The sequence below is a fragment of the Cinclus cinclus genome, chromosome 11, assembly GCF_963662255.1.
Source record: "Cinclus cinclus chromosome 11, bCinCin1.1, whole genome shotgun sequence".
In the NCBI taxonomy this organism is placed as follows: domain Eukaryota; kingdom Metazoa; phylum Chordata; class Aves; order Passeriformes; family Cinclidae; genus Cinclus; species Cinclus cinclus.
This window is the reverse complement of record NC_085056.1, coordinates 20,356,654-20,379,656: the sequence shown is the minus strand read 5'-3', so window position 1 is coordinate 20,379,656 and position 23,003 is coordinate 20,356,654. Positions and strand designations below refer to the sequence as shown.

Sequence of the window (23,003 nt, the reverse complement as noted above, 5' to 3'; positions counted from 1 at the left end):
TTACCATCCCTTTCCTTCTTTTCTGAAGCAACTCCTTTAGTGTCAGGATGATTTCTTTCACAGGGCTCCGCTTTCAGTGGACACCTTGGATTCTCCACTCCCTTTTTTTGGTGACACTTATTACTATTTTTAACTTTTCCCCACTGCAACATGTCCCTTATGGGGACTGTACTGCTTGACAGCAGGACTTGTTCATCACATCATCTCCTATCCCTGCCTCCGAGAGAGTTTCTACTTTAGAGTGAAAAATGTCATTGTCTGGGCACCATGGTCCTGAGAAGTTGCCTCAAACCATTCATTAAAACTAAAGACAGTAGAACAGATGATTAGGGGGCTCTTGGGGGTTATGATGAGAGAGCCCCTCATCCAGAAATAAAACCCAGCTTTAGATAACAAGCTACAAAGCTAAAGACAGGGCTTCTTTGGGGAGCAGGTCATTATAGGCACTGAATGCCGGTCTGGGAATGGAACATCCAGGTTGTGTTTGACTGTGTGGGGAGCACTTGCAGCTCGGCAGGGTGACAGGCAGGCATGGCTCAACTGTGTCTCTGACGTGGCATTAGAAACACAAGCAGAGTTACCCTGAGCACCTGCTTCAATTTAAAATGGGGAATGTGACCTGAGTCACTTGGGAGTGTTGGAAAATATCATCCAACCCCCCAAGAGTGTCAGGGAAACATCCCTGATAAATACCTGGTAGAGCTGCAGAGTTTCTGATGTTGGGCACTGGGGAGGGGGCTGTGCTGGCTCATCACTGGCCAGGTGTGCCCCTTGGTGCCTCAGATCTCACCTTCTTGGCTTGCCTTCTCTGTCTTTTCCTCTCCCACTGTGCTTTTTGCATCCCCACAAGGTGTTAATCCCCATCCTCTGGAGTTCCTCAATGCAAGCAGTTGCAGCTGCCTGCACCACTGCTACCAGTATCATCCCTGGGCTGTCTTTAGAACAGAGCTGCTCCAGCCTGGATTGAGAAGGGCTGGATCAAACCATTTCTCAGTTCAACGCACCAGCACCCACCCAGCAGCTGCATCCTGACCAGGAGCTATTCGTGCAGGTGTCCCTTCCTCCCATGGCAGGTCCCTGTTCATAGTTACATTATTTTCCAGGCATGAGCGTTGCCCACCTAAGTTCAAACCCCAACCACCAAAGGAGAAGAGAACCTGCTTGGATTACTCAGCATCTCAAAGGAGACGCTTCAAGATTAGAAATGGGGAGGACCCAGCCACAGCCCTCAGAGAATCGTGGGTGCCTGTCCAGTCTTTAGGAGCAGAGGTAGATTTTCTTGTACACCTACTGCTTGTGTTGCCTCCCCAGCTTACCACCACCAAGTCATGCTCCTGCTGTCCTCCCTTTTTGCTGCCCTACTGTCCTGTGCCCCGAGAGTGCGCTGGGCAGCAGGGCCAGTGGCTGGACATGGGGTGTGTGGGAGGGAGAGAGTTTTCTTTGGAGAAGCCTGCTGAGATCCTACAGACCTGTGCGGAGTGTGGGACTTTGTGGCCATGTTTTCTTCACAAAGATAAGATGAGGCTTTTATCTGCATCATGATGATAAGACCTCCAGCTTCCTTCCCAGAGCAAGCTGTGATGAGTGCTGATCTCCATGTACCCTCTTCCCAACCCAGCCAAAACCAACTGTTTTCAGGTCTCTGCTTTTACCCAAGAGCTGGTATTGCAGTGGTGGCCCTGAAGCTGTCTTATAAACTGAGACTTTGCAAAGTGGCTTTCTCTTCCTCCTAGCATAGAAAATGGCTTGTTTTTCAGGTGCTGCCATATATTTGTGAAAAGTATTACATCCCACTAGGCTTGGGGGGGGGGATTCAGGTTATCCACGGACGTACTGCACACTCCCCTCAAAGTGGAGAATGTAAGAGGGAATCTGTCTCACTTCCACATTTTCGGTATGGCAAGCAGAGCTGTAGCTCCCAGTCCCGTTGGCAGCCCTCAGCATTGCCCACAGAGGGGCCTCACATCCCTCTAGACCCATCACAAAGCGCTGCTGAAGCAACTGGTTGTTGGAGAGGCCGTGCAGGACATGTCATAGGGCTGCCCAAGGACACTGTGCAGCACCTATGGAGGGCATTGTTCCCCCTGGAGCTCATCAGGTGGTCCATAGGGCATTTTTGCAGGGCCTTTTGCTGTAGCACCTTGAGAATGCAGCATATAAATCAGAGAGCAAGGGGAAAAGCCTCAGGAGTCAGAACAGCTGGGCTGGAGTCCTTCACTGAGATCCCTGAGCTCCAAGAGCTCTCACTCTGAGTCTCCTCCTTTTCTAAAAGCAGTAGGAAACGCTTTTTAAAGGCAAGTTGTGCATCAGAGGGAATTTCTACTGCCAGGAGATATCCCAGTTCACTTGAATGTACAATTAATGCATTGATCTGTGAGTATGGGAAAAGATCTTCCCTGTGGTCTCTCCACTGGTCAGTGGCATGGACACAGGATGAGATCAGGATGATTCTGGCTGTGCTTGAGGAATAGGCACCTCCAGCTACAGCTGCAGTTTGCTCCAAGGTGCTCTTCTGCATCCATTTCCACACTGAACATCTCAATCGTTCCTGTCCTCCAGGTTTTCAGTGTCCTGCCGCAGTCAGGTGTGCTGCAGCCAGGAGAGAGACAGAAGGTCTCCTTCAGCTTCTTTGGCCACCTCAACACCATCGCCAGTGTCACGGCGCTGTGCCATGTAGAGGGAGGCCCCACCTACAAGGTGGAGCTGACCGGGGAGGCCTCATGCATCAGCTACTCCCTGAGCCTCCAGGAGATCAACTGCGGCTTTCAGGTACCACACGTGTGCCCTGGCACAGCTCCTTGCCTTTGAACCACAGCTGATGGGTTCCTGCCCACCTCAGTCCAGGGCTCCTCCCCCTTCCCAGCCCCTTTGTTGGCTCTGGGGCTTGGAATTGCAACCTTTGAGGGACACATCTGGCATCCAAACTGGTTTTAAATGGCCATCTCTAACCCTCTCCAAAAGGCTGGGAATGCCTCTTTTTCAGGGTACCTAACACTGCTTCCTGGGGCAGGCAGGGCCCCAGGGGGGATGCTCGGAGGGACATGTCTTGAGACATCCCTTTGCTGATCCACTCCTAAAGCCTGATCTCCCAAGGACATGCTCTTGTCTAAAGGTCTTGCTTAATCCACACAATAATCAAGGGAACAAGTTGGGCTTCCAGTTGCTCTAGTTGGAGAGTCTGTCCCAGAATAACTCCCACTTCACTCTTTTTCAGTTGAAAGCACACAGATATTTCCAGCTGCTGGCCCTGTCTGTTTTGCCCTGTGTGACTCCCTTGTTGCATGTATGTTGCTTGCCAATACTTGAATGCAGGTGCCTTTTCTTCTGGGATGCCTCAGTGCTGTTTCTGTTTCTCCTGGCAGTTGGTGAACCCTCACAGTGCAGAGGGCCTGGGTCCCCTGGTTCCTTTATTACTGGCCCTCACATGGTTGTTTACCACACCTCTGTGTGCTGCCAGAGCTCCCAGCTCCTGTGCAGGTGCCCTGTGCCTGGGGGTTCCTTAGGTCCCCCCGTGCCTGTATCTCCTCCGTGGTCCCTGCTCCCATTATGTGTCTGGTTTCAGCCCCAGGAGAGAGGAAGGAGATTCCCAGCAGCAGGCCTGGGTCTGTAACTTCCCACTCCTATGCCTTCTCTCCAGATAGTTAATGAAATTCGTCACAGCACAGTCACCCTGGCGAACACTGGCAAGATTAAATTCAACTGGGTGCTAAATCCTAGCACTGCAGAGCAACATCTGCCTGGCGTGTTTCTGGTCATCCCCCCCACTGTAAGTACCACAAGTGACCGACCCCAGTCCTGTGTCAAGTGGCCCAGGAGAGTGTTAAAGGGAAAAAAGAAGGGGGGGAAGGGGGAAAAAAATCAGAGGGGAAAATCCCAAACCCAGCTGTTAGAGAGAGAGGGCTGTAAGTAATTTCTGCTGTTTCTGCTGGGTGCAGAGAAGCAAGTGCTCTCCTGACAGACTCCCTCATGGCCTTGGCTGGTGGGTGGCTCTGCTGTCACAGGGCACACACCAGTGGGAGGAGGCACAAGTCTGTTGGTCACCTCAAGTGATGCGCTTCACTGGGTTCCTCTGAGAACGAGCTGTGCTTTTGGAGCCCCGAGCACACTTGCTAAAAACAAGAAGTGGCTGACAAAACAGGCGAAGGGCAGGTCTTTGTATGGAAATCTGAGTGAAGCTTTATTGGGTCTGGAAGGGAATCCAGGGACAAAGACAAAACTAGGTTGAGGGCACAGGGTTAAATATGGGACAAAAGAGGCGAGTCCTGAGGATCAAGGTCCTATAGGGACAGGGAAAAGCAGTGCAGAGGAGGGGCAGCCAACCAGGGGAACCAATAGGGTAACAGGGCTGGAGCAATAGGGCAAACTATAGCCAAGGGGCATCAAGGAAAGGAAGAACTTTCCAGAAAGGGTACATCCAAGGTGAACAGGGGTGGAACAACTGTACAAACCAATAGAACTCAAGATATTAACATGTGCCTGCAAAGGCCTCTGGGAGGGAGGCACTTCTCACCCCAGCCTGGAGGGGCGTTTCTCCTTGCCTGCTTCTGCCTCTCCAGAGCTGAAGTGGTACAGTGCCAGTAGCAGGCTGGTTGCCCTTCACAGTTATTGTCTTGTGCTGCTGTAAGGGGAACAGAGAACAATTCTACTTGCTAGATTTCTCAGATGAAAACAAAGTGTAAACAAAACAAGTATTATATCTGAAAACTGTTTTTTCATGAAGAAAGTGTGCGGTCCCAACCAGAAGGGGATAAAACAGCGGAGAGAGAAAGTGAGAAACGCAAAGTAACAGTTGGCAGGCACAGAGCGGTGCTGCTGTAACCCTGGGGCGCTCTGTCCGTGTGCCGCTCGGCAGATGGAGCTGTGTGCGGCCAGCCGCCCCGAGCGGGCACGCCTGCCGCAGTGCTGGCCACCACCCGCAGCCGGCAGCAGGCGCGGCTGGCCCGCGGGCAAACAGCCGAGCACCAGGGTGCCGCGGTGAGCGGGGAGTGGCTCTGCCGGGAGCCGGACCCTCCAGCTGTTCCCAGCCCAACAAAAAGCCAAAAACGGCAGGGAAAAACTGGCAGCGTTGACTGCTTTCATATGGAAAGATTCCTCCTGTAATTCAGCCCTTTTAGGAAGACTATTGGTCAGACAGGCAAAATTCTCCTGGGCTTTGGAGTCTGCTCGCAGCCCCCCAGAGGTGGAGCCTGCATGCATTTTCTCCTCGCAACTTCTTTTCCTCGTGGAGGGTGTTAAGGGTTAGGGTACAGCCCCCATAGTAATTTTTCACCCCGTATCAGAAAGTGTCTTCTTAACATATATTGAGGCATAAATTAAAATTTAACTGGTTCCTCACAGTCACTCTGGGACCCTGACAGCTGAGATCTCAGGCTGTGCTGGCACTGGAGCGTTGCTGAGGGTCACCTTAGCCAGGCTGTGCGATCACACAGGACATAGCCCTTGGCCCTGCCTCCCTGCTGCCAGCGCTAAGCAGCACTTCCATATCCCTTCCTAGGCTTGCTGCTCCCTGCCTCCTGCAGCTCTGCTGCTGTGCAGCGGCTTTGTGGGGCAGTGAGGGAGCTAGGGAGCAGCAGGGCTGGAAGAGCAAGGAGAAAAATTAGCAGCATCCCACCACTGTCCAAGCTTCTCAGTCCTGCCTGGATGTCTCCCAGCCGAAGTAGCACTCCTGCCTTTGTCCCTCCTTGCAGCGGGAGGAGGAAGCCGATGGCGTTCCCATTTCTTCATGCCTGTCTCCTACAAGGGATGAGAGGAGCTGCTGGCCCTGCTGAGTGCAGGGATTTCTCTTCCACAGCAGCAGCAAAAGAGCCTTTTTTTTTTGGTTTGTTTTTTTTGGTTTGTTTTTTTTTTTTTTGTTGAGGTGGGCTCTTGCTGGCAGAGGGCAAACCCCATTGGCAGCAGAGCTGTGTTTATATCAGGCTGTGCTGAGGCTGCAGCCTTATGAGCCCTTGGGAAAACACACTGCACCCTGCGGCTGGAGGCTCGACCTTATGGGCACAAGGGATGTAGAAGGTGTGAGAAGCGAAGCCCATGCCTCAGTTAAAATTTAAAGAAAATTAAGTAAGAGACAACAGGGGACAAAGTCAATAAATCAAGTCACAGCACTGGGTGCTTGACTTGGGTGCTTAGCTGCAGCCAGAGGCACACCACACCACACATCAAGACCCCTTATATACCCTGGGTATTGCAACAGCCTCATACATATTTACAAATGGTTATATGTATTGAAATATTTTAACATAGTTCCTCCTCCGTCCCACCTTTTTGGAGCACGTGCAGTTGTCCTAGTCCTGGTCATTTGTCACTCTTCAGCACATTCAACAGGTTTCCATTCCTCCACTGGTTAAATGTTAATGTTGCATCAACTCTTCCCCAACATTGGTATTGCAATGCAAGATAACATTCACATTGAAAGAACTCTAAACTTTAGCAAAACATCTTTTACAAAAGAAAACATTATGAAACACGTAATATTCACTTTAACAATCGCCAAAGCCAAGACTGTAATACGTCTATCATGAAGGTGATGTGGTCTGATGGTTTCTTCTAGATGAGGACCTGTCCTCTCAGCCTGTCTGTCCCCTGAGCCATCCCCCCATCAAACACTCTGATGCATTCCCTCCCTCCTCTCCCATCCCTGCAGGGCTCCGTTGCACCTGGTGAGAAGCAAGTGCTGAAATTCTCTTACATGCCAGGAGTACCAGGAGCCTTCAGCAGGACTTTCCAGCTTAAAGTGGCAGAACTGGACCCAGAGAATATCTGCCTGAAAGGAGAAGCATTCTTTCCTGTGATCAGTGTGAACCTGCCCTGGAACATCGAAGGTGGGCACTGCTTGTCTGCCCCTAGGAAGGGTCCCTCTGGTTTTGTTCCCTACCATATGCACATAGGGTATCTCATGCTCAGCTCCACCAAGCCTGAGGGTTACAGGACTCCCGGACCAACTCAAGCCCTCTGACTGCTTCATGAGTCTTGAGCAGAGGATCCCACGTGGGCTTTGTCCCAGAAGCCATCCTGCAGAGCTTGCCTGCACATCTGGCAGGGTCCTGAAGGATGATGGCTAGACTGAAAGGCTTGGGAAAACTGTAAGGGAGGATGGCAGGGCTTCTGACAGGGTTGGATTTGCGTGACATTGCAGGCAATGAGATGCTCCTCTGTGGGGATGGACAAACTTGATGGGTGGGAGCAAATAAAATGAGGATTCAGAGAGGAACAGCAGCATCCACCTTCCATAGATGGCTGGAGGGATTTCTTTCTGGAAGAAACCAGTGTTGAGAGGTGGGGACTTCCCAGCTTAAATGGGATTGGCACATTGCTCACACTTCACTTTGTGGACGTTTTCTTCCTTCAGGAAATGAAAAATATGAGAAGCTCATAAAACCCCTGCAACAATTCAGTCAGAGGAATCAATCAGTTGTTCAGAAGACTCAGAGTCCGAAGACTAAGGCCTTGAAGTTTCAGACTCCAAAGACTCAGACCCTGAAGACTCAGAACCTGAAGCCCCACGCACCTGGCTTTGGCACTGTAGTAAGAGCAGCTGCAGCCCCGTTTGGCACATGCCACCCTCTCCATGGCACCCGAGCCCCTTACAGCCCACCGGTGCCCTGATGGCACCTGGGACCTCCCTGCCCACTTACAAGCATGTGTCACCACAGCATTGCCCCTAGGGCTTCCACTCTGCTCATGCTCTCTTCTGGGGTTGCACCAGATTCCTGGCTACCCCAGGGAGAGATCCTGAAGGCCATGCTCAAGGGATGGAGTTGATGGTGCTTTGAAGGAGATGCAGGTCATTGCTGGGGAGTCTGTTGGTCCCAACCCAAGCCCTGCTAGATTTACAGACCTGAACAGCAGCTGCTTGACTGTGCCCTGGGACTGTGCTGGTAGTGCTCACCTCCAAGATGAGCTTGGTCCCAGTTCCCTTTCAAGACAGGTTTTGTCCAAGCTGCCTTGGTACTGGCTGGGGGCAGGCAAGTCTCTGGAGCTCTGGAAGGTTCCTGGCTTGTCTGCCTGGCCAGATGAGGCAAACTTTGCTAACAGGGGCTGGGCAGGTGAAGATGCTGGAGTTAACTGCTGTGGAGATGAGGTCCTGGCTAAGAGAGCAGGAGGTGTCACCGACACTGAGCAGCCAGACAGGAGGACCCCACACCCCCTGTCCATAAGAGCAGGGTGGGATCCTTTCTCAGATGCCAACGTTGGGAAAGACCTTTGCTAACCAGGCACTGTCTTCCCTTTCCTCAGCCAAACACTGAGCTGCAGATAGAGACGGTGATGATGCTGATAGAGGAGGCTGCCCTGGAGCTGCAGGAAAAGCTCCCATCCCATCCCCCATACAGCAGGTTCCCTGACAAAAAGATGCGCCAGAGTCTTGTCAAGTGAGTAGGGACTCCCATCCCCATCACCAGGTGCCTCGTGGGGAACACCCAGCAATGTCCCCTTGTCCTGAGATCTCCTTGTGTCTGCAGAGCTGGGAATAGCCTGGACTTGAGACAGGATGTGGTCCTGGTGGCTGTGACACTCTCCATGTGAGCAGTGGAGTGTCCTCTTTTCCCCAGCACCGTGCTGAGCTTTGGACTGCTCAGCTCCCCACAGGTGTGGGGTTCTGTCCCTTGAGCTGAGGGGACCCAGTGCAGACCTTCAAGGCCTTCCAGACAGCACAAATTCTGTCCCTGCTGACTAGCTCTGAAAGAGACAACTCCCAGCTGATGTCTTGGTTCCAAGTAGCAGAGCACACTAAACAAAAACAAAAACAACAACAATAACAAAACAAAACAAAAAAGAAAGAGAAGGGAAGGGAACTGCACATGTCAGCAAACCCTTTAAAACCCAAAATCAGATGGCTTGAATCCTGGTGGGCAGGCAGGGCTTATCTAGGTAACTTGGTCTGTCCCTTTACACCACCATGATGCAGCACAAGTACAGGATGCTTCAATTCAGGAAGAAGATGCTCTGCAGAGCAGATCATGTAATCTGGTTGCAGAACAATGAAGATCTCCTGTGCAGGCCAAACTTATTGCTAGGCCCCAAAGCAATTTCAGGCTCAGGCTATACACAGGCTAAGCAGTTTCACTGAGATCAGTGAAGGCCCAGTGTACTCACCTATACTGGCTTTTCATGGCAGAGCAGCTGTGGCAGGTGTCCATTTAAAACTAATTTCATTTTCACGTACCATTAGTAGCTGATAAAACCTAGGACCTGTACTCCTGACTTCCCAAAGTCATTGTCAGGTGATCAGGCCATGGATTTCATGGGCTTGAGCTGAGTTTTTACAGCAGAGAATAAAGAACTAGCCACTTTATTTGTATCCCCCATCCACTTGGACATGCAGCCAGGCTGTGGTTTAAGGACTGTCCTTATTCCTCCTTGCAGAGTTGAGCTGCCTGAATATGTGCTGGACATGGGCACTGTACGTAAGGGTTACACTGAGAGACGCACTCTGGTGATCACCAACCCTGGGCAGATCCCAGTGTCCTTCCAGGTCGATGTATCTGCCCTGCAGGACACAGGTAAGCAGTGCTGGAGACACTTCCTGTGGGCTTGAAGGAGGTGTCTCAGACAGATTAGCTTAAGCCACTGAACTTGGTGAGGTTTTTGAGCTTTTTCTTCTCAGTGCCCCTGCTGGGAGCTTTAGAGGCAGAATTCTCCTGGCCAGCCATGCCCAGGGGACCTGGGCTGTCTGTGACTGCCCTAATGCTTCAGTGCAGAGGCCAGAAGGGCTCATCACCCTGATCACCTCTCAGCATCTTCTGCCCTTGGCTCTCACAAGCATCAAGTCTCTCTGGGCACTCAGTGGGCTTGTTTTGCAAACCAGCAGACTCTGCTGTGTTTTGGAAGTGCTTTGGTTGGAGTCCACACTGTCACAGCACTTGTATTCAGCCTTTATTGAGGAAACAGCCTGTGTCATCCTCTGGTGGATCAAAAGAGTCTTCCAAAAGAGGCCTTGAGGCAGGGCTGTGTTTCCATCACACAAGGGCTCACTGTGTCTGAGGGGTGTTCAGGTGCACTCTTTTTTGTCCAGGTCACACCATGGCATGGGGTTTTTCCCAGACTTCTCAGCCAGGGCACCTGTAAGACCTTAACGTGCTTAAGACACATTTTGTGGTTCTTGAGTATCTCAGCTGCTTTGTTTTCATCTGTTCAAGGTTTCAGAGTGAATCTGGACCAGATGCAGGGTCTGCCTCACAGACACACCATAATGTTTGAGGTGTGCTTTGAAAGCACCCGCCGGCCATGGGGTGATGTGGATGTGCTGCTGCCCATAGAGGTACCAGAGCTCTTGGGGCATGCAGCAGGCTGGGTGCAGCAGCAGATGTCACCTGCACCCTCCGCTGACTTCTCTGTCCTTCTCCAGGTGGCAAAAGGCCCCACGTATAACATCCACCTCCATGCCACTGTGTTGGGACTGTCGCTCAACCTCTCCAAGAACATGCTGCAGTTCTCTGATACCCTCGTTGGGCAGTGCCAGATTGAGACAGTCCAGCTCTACAACTGGTTCCAAATACCCTGCAAGTGGTTCATTACTGCCATCAAGCCTGTCAGGAAGGTAAAGCACAGGCGACGTCGAACATGTAACTTCTTGGTTGGGTTTTCTTTGTGTCTCTTGCCCTTTCTGCTCCTGTGGCTGCCTGAGCACTTGGATCTACAGTGTGTCTGAGGAAGCTTCTGAGGGTCTAAATCAAGACTGTTTTGCCTGGACCTGTTCCATTATCTGATGCTTTGCTTCTCTGCCATCTTCACCCCTTCCTCCTCCTCTCAGGACAGTAGTTCCCTATCTGCCTGCCCAGTTCACAGGTTTTTGCTGCAGCTCCAGGCTATGGGGGCCACACTTGGTTTGGCTGTGGGTACTCTGAGCACAGTATCATCAGTGTCTCAGAGCACTACAAGAACTGAGGCTCTGTCCTCACACACTGAGGAGACCTCACACGATTGGTTTCTGTGCCCAGGACAATCAACGCAAACGCATTATACCAGCCATGCGTCAGAAGCAGCAGGTGCTGGAGGATGAGCCCTGTCCCTTTGAAGTGACGCCCTCCAAAGGAACCCTCAATCCAGGAAGGTGGCAGAACTTACAAATCCAGTTTACACCCAAGCAGGAGGTGAGATTGGCAGGTGTCAGCCCAGGAGGCCTGTCAGGGCTATCTGGAAATGAGGGCCTGGTGCAGAGGTATGAGCTCTGCCTTCACAGGGAGCTTTCTGCAAGCCCCGTTCTCAGCATGGCTCAGTTCACCCCAAGAGTACTCCTGCGAGATGTGCTTCGAAATGCCCACAGGGAGCTTGCACAGAGAGAGAGCATCAGGGCTCTGTGGCTGCCTCCTGGCACAAGGAGGGGGATGTGCCCAACTCCCCTTGTGCCTCCCTCTTGCCTGGCTGTATTTGCAGCTGCACGCTTGCAGAGGACAGTCCTGGAATGGCCAGTCTAGGCTCGTCCTGCTGCAGAACTGACAGACAAAACAGTCACCAGACACCTTCCTGGGCATGGCAGGACAATCACCTGTACTGGTGTGCTGCCAGCAGTAGCCAGGGCTCTGGCCTGCCTGCTCATTCCTATGCAGCTGGGGATTCAACTTAAAGGATGGAGTATTCCCAAGAGCAGTTTGCCTGTGGCTGCTGGCTCTTGGAAACTGACAGTGTGTACCAGTATGGACACAAGTGCTTCTGTGCCCACTAACAGTCGCAGGGGTCTTTATTTGCTCGAGAGATGTAACCATCTTGTGTCTGGCTATGACCAGAGCCAGACACTAAGCAGAGAAGATGACCCTTATTTCTAGCCAGTGAGAGCTCATTTGCTTCTCTCCTGGAGCTGGTGTTTGCCTGACTTGGCAGTGCCAGGACTGTGTCTGGACACTGTAACCCCGAGGGCCCTTCTCATGAGCACTGCACTCCTGCATGACTAGGTGGAAACGCCTGACAGTCCATTGTACTTCCATCTGATACCCAAACACGCAGTTAGAATGCACACCAGGATTCATCCCAGTTACTCAGACCCAGGACACAGAGGCTGTAGTATCTAGCATAAGTAAATACCTGGTTTCCATTCACCTTGGAGGGACTGGTAACACCCTGACCTTGGGGCAAGCGTTGTATTTGGGGTCCTGTCACCCGGGACTCTGTGGATGAGTTTTCTGCACTTTTCTCTTTTCAGAGGTCTTACAAGAATGAGCTGAAGCTTAACATTTGTGGAAGCAGCAATCACTTAAAGCTGCACCTCTCAGGACAAGGTCTAGAGCCACGGTTGGAGTTTAGCCCCCCAGCACTCAAGATGGGATGGGTGCTGGTGGACAGTGATGGGGTGGATGCCACAGTGGTGGTGAAGAACCCATGCAACTTCCCTGTTGAGTTTTACTCACTGGATTTTGATGAGCAGTACCTTGAGGAGGAGAAGGTGAGAAGGCAGGTCTGGTCCCCATGTATATGCTGCCCAAGCTTCACAGCACTCCAGCATTCCCAGGCTTGTGCCAGGGAGATGGAGGCAATCCCCAGAGTAAAGCCAAGTCTGCTGATGTGCTGTGGGAGGACTTAACTAGTTTGTGTTGTTGGGAGGATGGGAGGAGACAGAAAATGGGTTTGTTGAGTGTGTGTGAAGAGAGGCGAGAAAAGGAACGTTGTGTATGGTTTCTCTTCCCTACCTGCACAGATCCTGTGGATGGCAGCGGGGTCTGAGTACCAAAAGAACTTTCTAATGCCTCCACGCACCGTGGGTGGGATGCTGCCCCCAGAGGTGCTGGAGGACTGTGAAGCACAGAAGAGGCCGAAGGCTCAACAGGCAGAGCTCAAGGCCATGGCAGAGGCCAAGGACATGGCTGAGGCCATAGACAAGGCAGCACCAGGTCAGGAAAACAGTGAGGGTTTGGCCATGTCTGTCTTGATTGTGGCCACAGCAGGGAGTCCAGCCCATACACCCTGAACTGTCTGTCACCTTGTTCTCCAGGGAAAGCCCATGCTTTTAGCAGCTGCCTGTTCCCCAGCTTGGTGGAGGAACTCTTGGGTGAAGGGCTGGGGCATCCTCTCTCTACCCTGAATGTCACCAAAGGAAGCTCCTCTCTGCTGCTATAGACTGGGGATAAAATCAGGATATTCCCTTGTGTCCCTTAGCCACAAAGACTAGGATTGGATGAGTTCTTCAGCCAGTAGGACCAGGTCTAATATCCCTGGCTCTTTTATATTTGCACCTTCCGAGCAACAAAAAAACAAGCTCATGTTGCTTTCACCAAGTCTCCTTTCGTGGGATCTGAGGAGATGGGGAGGATGATGAGGATCAAAGGAGGGCGGGAGGCTGACTTTTCCCCCTGGTTTTGCACTGCAGCATATCATGGGGCTGTCACACCCTCTCCTGAGCCCATGGTGGAAGTGACTGGGAGCCCTATCTCTCAGGCTGTCATGCGCCACCTGGGCATCGACCCATCTTCAGAGAGTTGTGAAGCACAGCAGGACAGAGGGATTGTTGTTATTGTCCATGGGCCACCCCGGGCAGGTATGTGAGCTGCAGCCCTGGGCTGCAGGGAGAGGGGCAGGCAGGAGGAACACATCCTGGTGGACCATGGTGCTTAAGGCAAAGTCCTCAGCTGAACAGGAGGTGGAGATGATCCTCTTGGCTCTAGAATTCAGAGCTTGTACCCACACTCCAGCTGCCTCCCTCATGGCCTCCCCAGAGGGACACTTGCTTTCCCACTGTCCTTTTTACTTCGACATCTTGTTTGAGGTTCTTCCAAGGCCTGTCCCTGTAATGCCTCGTATGCAAGTGTCACCAAGCAGTCCTCCTCTCTCTCAGGAAAGACAGAGATAGTGGCGGCCCTGTGTCACTATTATGACACTGCTCACTTGTCCATTGACACCATGGTGAAAGAGGCCATCGCCAATGATCAGAGCCAAGCAGGGCGCCGCGCCCGGGAGCTTTGCACCAAGGCTGCCATGGAGCTGAAAGGCGAAGACCAAGATGATGCTGGTAAGGAGAAATGCTGGACCCAGAGCCAGTGCTTGAAAAACCCTCCATGACTGTCTGGGAATGTGAGTGAAATGCATCTGTAGCTTGTCTTTAAAAAAAAAAAAAAAAAAAAAAGAAAGAAACCAATTACAAGGGCTCAGTCAGGGGTTCTTTCATAGCCTGCTTTGCTGCCGTTCTTGGCACATGTTCATTTTTCTGCGGGTGGTGAAGCACGTCTGTTTCTTTCCCAAATATTTTATATTCCCTCAAAGCTGAATCAAGCTTGCTCCTCATGGGCAGCAGGCAGAACTGCTGCCCACTTTAACAAGGAAAAAGCCTTCTGAGGTGGCTCATTAAGCACAAGAGGACTGACTATGGGTTTAACCTTGCAAAGGAGAGGAAGGGAAGGACAACCTCCCAGAGGAATTTCCAATGAGACATGCTACAGATGAGCTCTTTTTTCCAGAGATTTACCTATACCCACTGTCAGGGCACACAGCTCATGCATGCTGGGCTCTTCTCCATGTGAGACTGAAGACTTTAATGAAATTTACTGGGAAGTGTGTACCCTGAGCTCTGCAGGGTGAGGCAGACGTGGCTTGGTGCAGGGGGAAGTTTTGCATTGCTCAGTTTTGAACCTGGCTGGGTTGGAAGCTGGTGGAAGGAAGAAAAGTCTGGGTTCCAGCTGGGTTTTTCCCACAAGGAGGATTTAATTTCAGTGGAGACAGATGATACAAGTAGGGTAGGGCTGCAGGTCTCCACATGAGAATGCAGGATGGGTGCCGTGTATGGAAAAACAGTCATGGAGGACCAGTCTTTGGCTTTCATCTGCAGGGCAACTGCTATGCAAGCAGTGTCACTTGCACGCACAGTTGTTAGGAGGGACATAGTGCTGGCTTTAAAATCAAATATGGGATGGCATATTTTATCATGCTGTTAGGAGAAGGAGGGAAGGAGCTGCTTCTGGGAAACAGTGCTGCCAGTGCCCAACAGACTGGGGAAAAAGTGCCACATTCCTTCAAGGGCCCAAGGTTATGCCCATTGTGGGGAAAGGTACCTAATTGTTTTTCAAAGTCCTCCTCAACCATCTGTCCCTTGTGCAGGTAAAAAGCCTCTGCTTACTGCTCAGAGCAAGAACAAACAAGCCTCTGGAGAAAAAAACAACATGAAGAAGAAGAATCCCAAAGGCAAGAACCTTGCAGCACAAAAGAAGGAGCCAGCCAGCAAACCCAACAAAAAGGACACCAAGGTAAACATGACCTGCCCTGGGACCTTTGCATTGTCTTTGAGATGGGCGGGGGCTCTTATGTGGGTCCATAGTGCCAAGCCCAGCTGGCAGGCTGGGCATGACTTGGGCTGAGAATGTGCTCTGGCAGACAACTCTGACACGGCTACTGGAGTCCGGGCTAGCTCAAGAGAAACACTGGCACCACAAAAGGTGCGGGGAACTGCCTCAGTGTGGGTTTACTGCAGGCAGAACCTTATGTGCCACTTGCTCAAACGGTATAATAGCATCAGAGGTCAGGCAAAGGAGAAAAGGGAAGGCTCTCAGCTGCTGAGGTTCCAACAAAAGGCTTATTAGGCCTGAAGGGAGCAGGAGCAATAGAGCCCCAAGCACTGCTGTGCCCGGGATTTGTACCCACTGGGGGGGTGGGTACAAACGATCAACCAATAAGGAATTCTTAGGGGACGAGTGAATGGCAGGGTCTAACAAAGTACAAACCAATGAGGGAAGCCGGGGGGGAGGGAGAAAGGGTGACATGGGCCAATGGGGCCAATGGGGCCAATGGGGCATCGAGTATTAGGGGATTTCCAGGGGGGCAGAGCAACAAGGGATTGGCCCAGGGTATTCTCAGAATGACAGGGAAGGTTTGGGAACAAGGGGTGGGGAATGTCAAACAAGGTAGTTTCAGGGGCGGGTAGAACTTAGGGATAAACCAACTTGGGGAAAACACAGAAAACGACACGGAAAAGTAAGAACAAGCCATTATGACAACTTTAACAATGAACTGAATGAAACAAATACGCACCGCAACAAACTCCACTGGTTCTCAATGGTTTACTGGCAAGTATGGCTGCAGGCAGTAAGCAAAGTGCTGGGAGGCTGCACTGGGGGCTTGCAGACTCAGGTCCCTGCTGGCCAAGAGATGGGCCCTTCACCTGGAGCTCCAGCCTGCACTGCAGGGTTGTTCTACTCTCCACTAGTGTGAACCCCCAGCTCCAAGCCCAGCAGTGGGAATTGTTCAGGGCTTTCCACCGTGGTTTATTTTCCTAACAATGCTCCACATTACAGTTCACAGTTTCCACTGCTCCTGCACCACAGCAGCTGAACATCATCAGCAGTCATGGGGAAGAGCTGATCTGCTTGAGCTGTGTGCTGCCCGAGGACCTGCTGGTGGACATCCTCTGTGAGAGGCTGAAGGTGTGTGGGGTGGGGGAAAAGGAGACGATCCTGCTCTGGAGAGACAGGCAGAGGGGTATGACTTGGAGAGGAGGAGGAGGAGGAGGAGGTCCATACGTGCTGCTGGAGGATCCTGGACTGTGTGCAGGGAACCTTGGGGGAAGCTGCAGATGCCCCTAGTTGGCAGAGCCTAAGGACAGATCCAAGCTGTTCTTAGCTAATGCCCTTGGAACAAGGATAGCTGGTACCCTGTGACATCTCTTAACTGTCCAGCTGTGAGCCCCCTGTGTGCAATGGCTGACTTGTTCTTCCCCTTATTTGCAGCATGAAGACTGCTCCAAGGGAGTGGTCTTTGATGGCTTGGAGAGCCTCTTCACAAGCAGCCTGGAATCTTCTCTGCTCTGTGTATTCAAAGCTGTCAACAATCATCATCATATCTACATGGTGAACCTGCATCAGGATTATGCTTCTTGGAAAGCCAAGGAGGAAGCTGAAAGAGAGAAGGAAGGTGAGATATATCTGTCCCTCTCAAATCTTCTCTCTCAAGCCCTCAACCTTATCTCTGTGCATCTGGGTTTGCAGCCAGAGCTTGTAAGAAATGTTTTTATTCATCTTTCTGCCTTCTACCTCAGTGTAACCAGCACTCATCTCAGAGTTGCAGGAGATCTGAGGTTTTAAGACTCACCCTAATCTCTAACATTAAAGCTTGGGCACAAGTGCAAGCTGCTGTAGCTCAGTGACAAAAGACTGTCCTCAGCCTTGGTGCGCTTAAGCCAGGCAAAGCACAGGAACTCACTGCCCGGCCATAGTTTGGGTGATTGTTTGAATTTTGGAGCAGGGTTATGAGCTCCCCAGCATCTCCTGGTATGATAGGCTGGGTTGGGAAAAGCTGTGAATCCTTGCGGCTGACCCAGAGCACTCAGCTCTGCTTCTGGTCACTCATGGTTTCTCCTCTGGTTTGTGCTAAAGAATGGCAGAGGAAAAAACCTATTCAGAGGAGCACAGAATATGTCTTGCAAATGGATGAGGATGAGGATGATGCCCTTCCTGAGAAGAAAGCTCTAGTGGACAAAATAATACCAGAAAGGAAGTGTATACAGAGAGAGAGGTGAGTAAGCCTTCCATGGGTTACTGCTCAGGGTAGTGTCCCTGCAGGGTTTCCCTGCTCCAAAGACTCTGAGCTCAGAGGTGTTTGATAGCAAAGCCAGCAGCAACACAGGATGGCCACTCTTAGCTCCCTGGCTCCCAAGAGAGGAAGGATCTTCTTCTGCTGAGATAGAACATCTTTTATATTTTAGTGGTGAGCTCTCCCAGTTTAGATGCTGCCTGCAGGGAGCTGGGCTCTGGGTTTGCCTTGGCACTACCTGTAGAAGTGTCTTTAAGTCTATGATGTTGATTTACACCTTCTTCATCATCTCTCTTCTTCACCAAAACAGTGGGATTGTGGTATGGGTAGGTGTGGGGCCCAGACAAACCCTTGGTGCTGGTCTTGCCACAGATGAGGTCCTTGCAATGCTGATCTGCCAGGGTTCTCCTTATGGTGGGACACCATCCATAAAAGCTCATGTCCTTTAGACTCCCCTGCAGCTGCAGCAGTAGGCAAACCCAGGAGAAGCTCTGCTCCAGCAAGGTAGCCCAGGTCAGGTCACGTCACACAGGAAAAGTGTGGAGCTGGGAGGGGAGGCTGCTTAAAGCAAGCCTGTGTATCAGGTCTTCTTTCAGCTCAGGCTGAAGTTGGTTTCATGGGGAAGAGACGGACGAGGCCGCTTCAAATAGTTTCCATGGCAGATAGCACAAGTTTGCTGGGTTCTAGCAGGAAATCTGTCTGACAAGAGCATGTCTTGCAGGAGAGGAATTCCTGCAGCCTTTGCTTTCTGACTGATAGGATTATTGTCATTAAGGAGCAGGCTATGCCCAGAGAGAAGTGGGGTGAATGAATTGAGTTAGAATTGTAGGAGGGACAAGCAGATGTTAGCAATTTGTGAAGTGGTTTAAACTGGGAAATCAAGGGACGAAGGGCGCTTTCAGTCATCAGTGCAGAGAGCTGGTGGATCAGCCTTTGGCAGTGGGCTGGGGGTGTCTGGGTGTGCCTTAAGAGGGAGGTTGCACAGTCGAGACCTTACGATGGCAAGGCTTAGGTTTGGCTGGTGCTGGAGGGCCTCTTCCACCATTCCCCTCACTTGGGATGTTCCCAATCTGTGTGGGTGGAGGAAGATTGTGCTTCTGCCTGGCCTCAGGGTCAAGCAGTAAAGTGCAGGGCCAGCCAGGACTAGTGAGCCTAGGTTTGTGGTGGTGACTCTCAGAGATGAGCGCAGGTTTGTGGTGGTGACTCTCAGAGATGTTTTCTATTTTGTTTGCTGAAGGGAGCTGAAGCGGCTGGCTCAAATGCTTGAGGAGGAAGCAAAAGCCTTAGAGGAGGAAGAGAAGCGGAAGGAGGAAGAGAAGTGGAAGAAGGAAAAGAAGGATTTCTCCTTGGGGAAGCAGCCTGCAAAAACAGGGAAGAAATTAAGGAAATCCCCAGAGAAGAAGAAAAGCAAACCCCCAGATAGGAAGGAAAGCAAACTGCTAGAGAAGGATAGCAATCCCCCAGAGAGGAAGGATAGCAATCCCCCAGAGAGGAAGGATAGCAATCCCCCAGAGAGTAAGGAAAGCAATCCCCCAGAGAGTAAGGAAAGCAAACCCCGAGAGAAGAAGGAGACCAAAATACCAGAGAAGAAGGAAAGTAAACCCCCAGAGAGGAAGGAAGGTAAACCCCCAGAGAGGAAGGAAAGCAGATCCCCAGAGATCAAGGAAAGCAAGCCCCCAGAGAGCAAGGAAAGCAAACCCCCAGAGAGGAAGGAAAGCAAACCCCCAGAGAGGAAGGAAAGCAAACCCCGAGAGAAGAAGGAGACCAAAATACCAGAGAGGAAGGAAGGTAAACCCCCAGAGAGGAAGGAAGGTAAACCCCCAGAGAGGAAGGAAGGTAAACCCCCAGAGAGCAAGGAAAGCAAACCCCGAGAGAGGAAGGAAAGAAAATCACCAGAGAGGAAGGAAACCAAAATACCAGTGAAGAAGGAAAGTAAACCCCCAGAGAGGAAGGAAAGCAAACCCCAAGAATGGAAGGAAAGCAATCCCCCCGTGAGGGAGGAAAGCAAACCCCCAGAGAAGAAGGAAACCAAAATACGATTGAAGAAGGAAAGCAAATCACCGGAGAGGAAGGAAAGCAAATCACCGGAGAGGAAGGAAAGCAAACACCGAGAGATGAAAGAAAGCAAAACCCCAGAGAGGAAGGAAAGCAAATCCCCAGAGAAAAAGGAAACCAAATTACCAGACAGGAAGAAAATCAAAATCCTAGAGAGGGAGGGAACCATAATCCCAGAACAGTGGAAATACAAAGCCCCAAAGATGTGGAAAAGCATAATCACAGAGAAGGGGGAACCCAAAGCCCTTGGAAAGGGGGAACCCAAAGCCCCAGAGGAGGGGGAAACCAAAATCCTAGAGTACTCAGCTGAGATGGAGAAGAGGTTTCAGATCTATGAGTCATCGCAGCAGGACAACGCACAGGTTTTCTCCTCCTGTGACAAGGTTCAGGGTTCTGTACAGTTACCTGTGATCCAAAATGAAAACACATCCCAGCCTTCAGCTGAAAACAAGCTTCACAAGACCATAAAGCCTCAGGAGAAGGTGGAGAAGAAGCCTGAACAAAAAGGTGGAGGCCAAAGGAGTCTTCAGTCATCTCATCTGGAGACACGAAGCGAAGTTGCAGAAGGGGCAGTCAGAGATGAGCATGTCAGGGTGCGGTGCTTGGACATCCAGGTCACAGATCCAAAGGCCATGATTAGGGAGATCCTGAGGGATGGGAGGCTGCCAACAAAAGATAAGGTAAAACCTTGGAAGGCTCAGATTTTGAGCTTGCTGTGGTCTTGGGTCCTGGAGTATTGTGTCCCCCCAGGTGATAATGGCACAGAGCCTTGTCCAGGCCCCTGATGATGTTCCACAATGACTCCGTAGCATCTGTGTGGATGGGGAGGTTATCACCATCCATCCCTCAGTGGGCAGAAAGTGGGAGTGCTCTGTGTACAAGTATCCCATCTGTTCAGAGTTTCCCAGCCTGGAAATCATTAGAAATGGTCCCAGGACAGGGCAGCTCATGGTCATTGTTTTCTTCAGCTGAGTCACTTGGGAGAGGTTTCTGTCCCAGTCCTGCTTGTAGCTCTTGCCTCTGCTCTGGAGCCTGCTCACCCCACTGGGCATAACAAAGCACTTGTATACTTCAGATAAATCAAAAACCCCATTGCTAAAAGATCAGTGCCTTTAAAGAAGGAGCTGTGAGGATGAAGGTAAGAGAAGTATAAGCAGGATTTTCTGTTCTGTTTTAGATGCTGAGACATCTGGGACTGCATCCCGAAGGGCCTCCCCTGCCCCCTGCTGCTGTCTTCTCCATAGTCAACTACCCAGAGGAGTGGTTGGGTTCTGCAGAGTGTGTGAAGCCCTTCACCATTGTTGCACCGGAAGGTGCTGCTATGGAAGACAATCAGGTGGGTGCTCCAGTGGTGCTGGCACTGAAGGTGCCAGGGCAGGGACCAGGCTAGATGGGGGCATGGGGGACAGGTTGGATGGAGAAGGATCACTGTGGAGAGGTAGTGAAGATGTGATGGGGCCCCATGTCTGCAGGTCTCCTTTCTGTCAGGGATGGGACAAAAGCGACAGCTCTGCGGGAGACAGAGCAGTTCTGTAAGACAAGAGGGAAAAAAAATCACCTAAAACTGTCAACTTCCTTTGAGAACAGGGTCCTGAAGTGAGAAGGGGTGTCCTAGGTAAAACAAACACCAGTAAGGAAGACCAAGACCCTGGGCAGGTGGACTTGTTTATTTATTCTCTCTTCCATTGGTTGAGAAATACCTGCTTTGCTTTCCAGGATGGGGATGTCTTAGGGCTCACCTGTCCCTCCCTTTTCTCTCTCCCCTTAGGCCAAGGCCCCAGATGCCAAGGGCAGTTCTGCCGAGGGCCAACCAAAGACACATAAAGCAGCCAGCAGAGACAACTCTCCAAAGGAGAACCATATCTCCACACACAGAACAGAAAGTCCCCAGGATTCCTCTGCAACCAGATCCAACAGTGTGCTGAAAAGAGCCTCAACCCCCACAGAATTCCACAGGTGAGCCACATGGGAAGAGGTGATGCCTCTGCTTCTTGGTCCTCTTGCCAAACAAGGTCCGTCATCCCCAGCTCCACAGTGACCCTGTGCCAGTGCCTCCACGGGATGGCCAGTGCACCCTCCTTGTTTCATTTGCTCCTTAGCAATGTCTGAAGCCTCCTCTTTAATTGCCAGGCTGAAACGGTACCGATGGATAGTGCCTGACCACGGTGAGGTGGAACTGAAGGTCCACTTCTCCACCAAAAGGCCAGGGAAGTTTGAGCACACACTGAGGTTTGAGCTCGTGGAGACAAAGCGCCAGTACGAGCTGCCCTGCAGTGGCACGGGCGTGTACCCCAGCATCAGCCAGAACCCGTGGTAAGGCTGGCCCTTGGCAGCCTCCCACACTGCTGCCCCCTGAACTCACAGCCAGGGCTGCCCCTTGGTGCTTCTGGCCTGGGCAGGTGGTGCTGCTTGAGGTCACCCAGCATCTCTTCCTGTGCTGGGAGCTGGGAAGGCAGATGGTGCCTCAGCCACCAGGAAGGGTTATGGCTTTCTGACTACATTTCCTACTTGGAGCATCTCGTAATTCCTTCTTCCCCACTTTCTCTGCCCAGGCTGGTGTTTCCACAGTGGAGGGAGACCATGGAGGCAGATGAAATCATCTTCAAGGAATATGTTGAGAGCACAAAGCAATTCCACTTTGGACCTCTGCTGTGTGGGAAATCAAGAGAGTGGTATGTGCTCCCTGCTGGGCCTTGTTCTTTCCTGGACATGCTTGGAGAGACATGCTGTCCTGCTGGCACAATCCAGGGCAGTCCCCAGCAGAGTCCTGGGAGACACATGGGATTGAAGGACCACAGATGTGTGAACTTGAGCAGATAAGAGGCAAATGGGCCTTGGAGGAGCTGCTCTGCCTACCCGGTGGGTGTCTTGGTGGCCGCCTTGGTGGCCAGAGCCGCATGCTGCTTCCAGACCAAAGGAGACTTGGGGGGCAACTTCTGTCCCCCTCCACATCTCAGCTTCACCCTGTAGGGAATGAACTGTATGGTGGTTTTAGAGGTGCTTTGAGCTCTGCAGGTAGCCTGATTGAGCAATTCTTCTGTAGATGGTTTTGTGAACCTTTCATTAATCTGTAATTAATAATAAGATTTATGGTTCACCTGCCAATGGGTGTCAGGGGGAATGTACAGCATCATGTACATTTTCCTGTGATGACATTGCATCCTCACTGCTAGGTAAAGTCTGCCTAAACACGCTGTCATTGAAGCTATTGTGTATTTCTACTTTTACTGTCACTTTTTTTTTTAAATACTATTTAACATTAAATTCTTGTCTCCATGGGAGATCTGGAGGGCTAGGTCTATTTTGCCAATGTAAGGAAATGAAATCAAAATAGTTTAAAAAACCAGACAATCTTTAGCCAGGTTGATGGATAATCTGGGATTTCTCTTTGCCTTTGAGAGAAGGGTCCTTGTTATCTATTTGCATTCCTCTTGGGAATTGATGCTTTAAATTTCCTTCTCAGATGTTGAGCTAACGCATGAAATCCAAAGGATTTTTATGACTTTTAT

General features: G+C 51.2%; 1 protein-coding gene across 1 annotated transcript in view; it reads left to right on the top strand.

Annotated features, from left to right (window-relative positions):
- Window positions 1-23,003, top strand: part of LOC134048153 (hydrocephalus-inducing protein homolog) — a 76,213-nt gene that overhangs the window by 39,249 nt on the left and 13,961 nt on the right. The window contains exons 25-48 of the mRNA XM_062499753.1: window positions 1,074-1,238; window positions 2,472-2,769; window positions 3,638-3,766; window positions 6,641-6,818; window positions 7,346-7,521; window positions 8,233-8,366; window positions 9,361-9,497; window positions 10,134-10,255; window positions 10,343-10,534; window positions 10,935-11,087; window positions 12,134-12,373; window positions 12,626-12,818; window positions 13,295-13,462; window positions 13,691-13,933; window positions 15,016-15,161; window positions 16,236-16,334; window positions 16,638-16,821; window positions 17,283-17,421; window positions 17,684-17,765; window positions 19,929-20,174; window positions 20,672-20,830; window positions 21,263-21,450; window positions 21,625-21,807; window positions 22,047-22,166. Coding sequence (XP_062355737.1) covers window positions 1,074-1,238; window positions 2,472-2,769; window positions 3,638-3,766; window positions 6,641-6,818; window positions 7,346-7,521; window positions 8,233-8,366; window positions 9,361-9,497; window positions 10,134-10,255; window positions 10,343-10,534; window positions 10,935-11,087; window positions 12,134-12,373; window positions 12,626-12,818; window positions 13,295-13,462; window positions 13,691-13,933; window positions 15,016-15,161; window positions 16,236-16,334; window positions 16,638-16,821; window positions 17,283-17,421; window positions 17,684-17,765; window positions 19,929-20,174; window positions 20,672-20,830; window positions 21,263-21,450; window positions 21,625-21,807; window positions 22,047-22,166 — 4,074 coding nt within the window. The remainder of the gene's footprint in view (window positions 1-1,073; window positions 1,239-2,471; window positions 2,770-3,637; window positions 3,767-6,640; window positions 6,819-7,345; window positions 7,522-8,232; window positions 8,367-9,360; window positions 9,498-10,133; window positions 10,256-10,342; window positions 10,535-10,934; window positions 11,088-12,133; window positions 12,374-12,625; window positions 12,819-13,294; window positions 13,463-13,690; window positions 13,934-15,015; window positions 15,162-16,235; window positions 16,335-16,637; window positions 16,822-17,282; window positions 17,422-17,683; window positions 17,766-19,928; window positions 20,175-20,671; window positions 20,831-21,262; window positions 21,451-21,624; window positions 21,808-22,046; window positions 22,167-23,003) is intronic.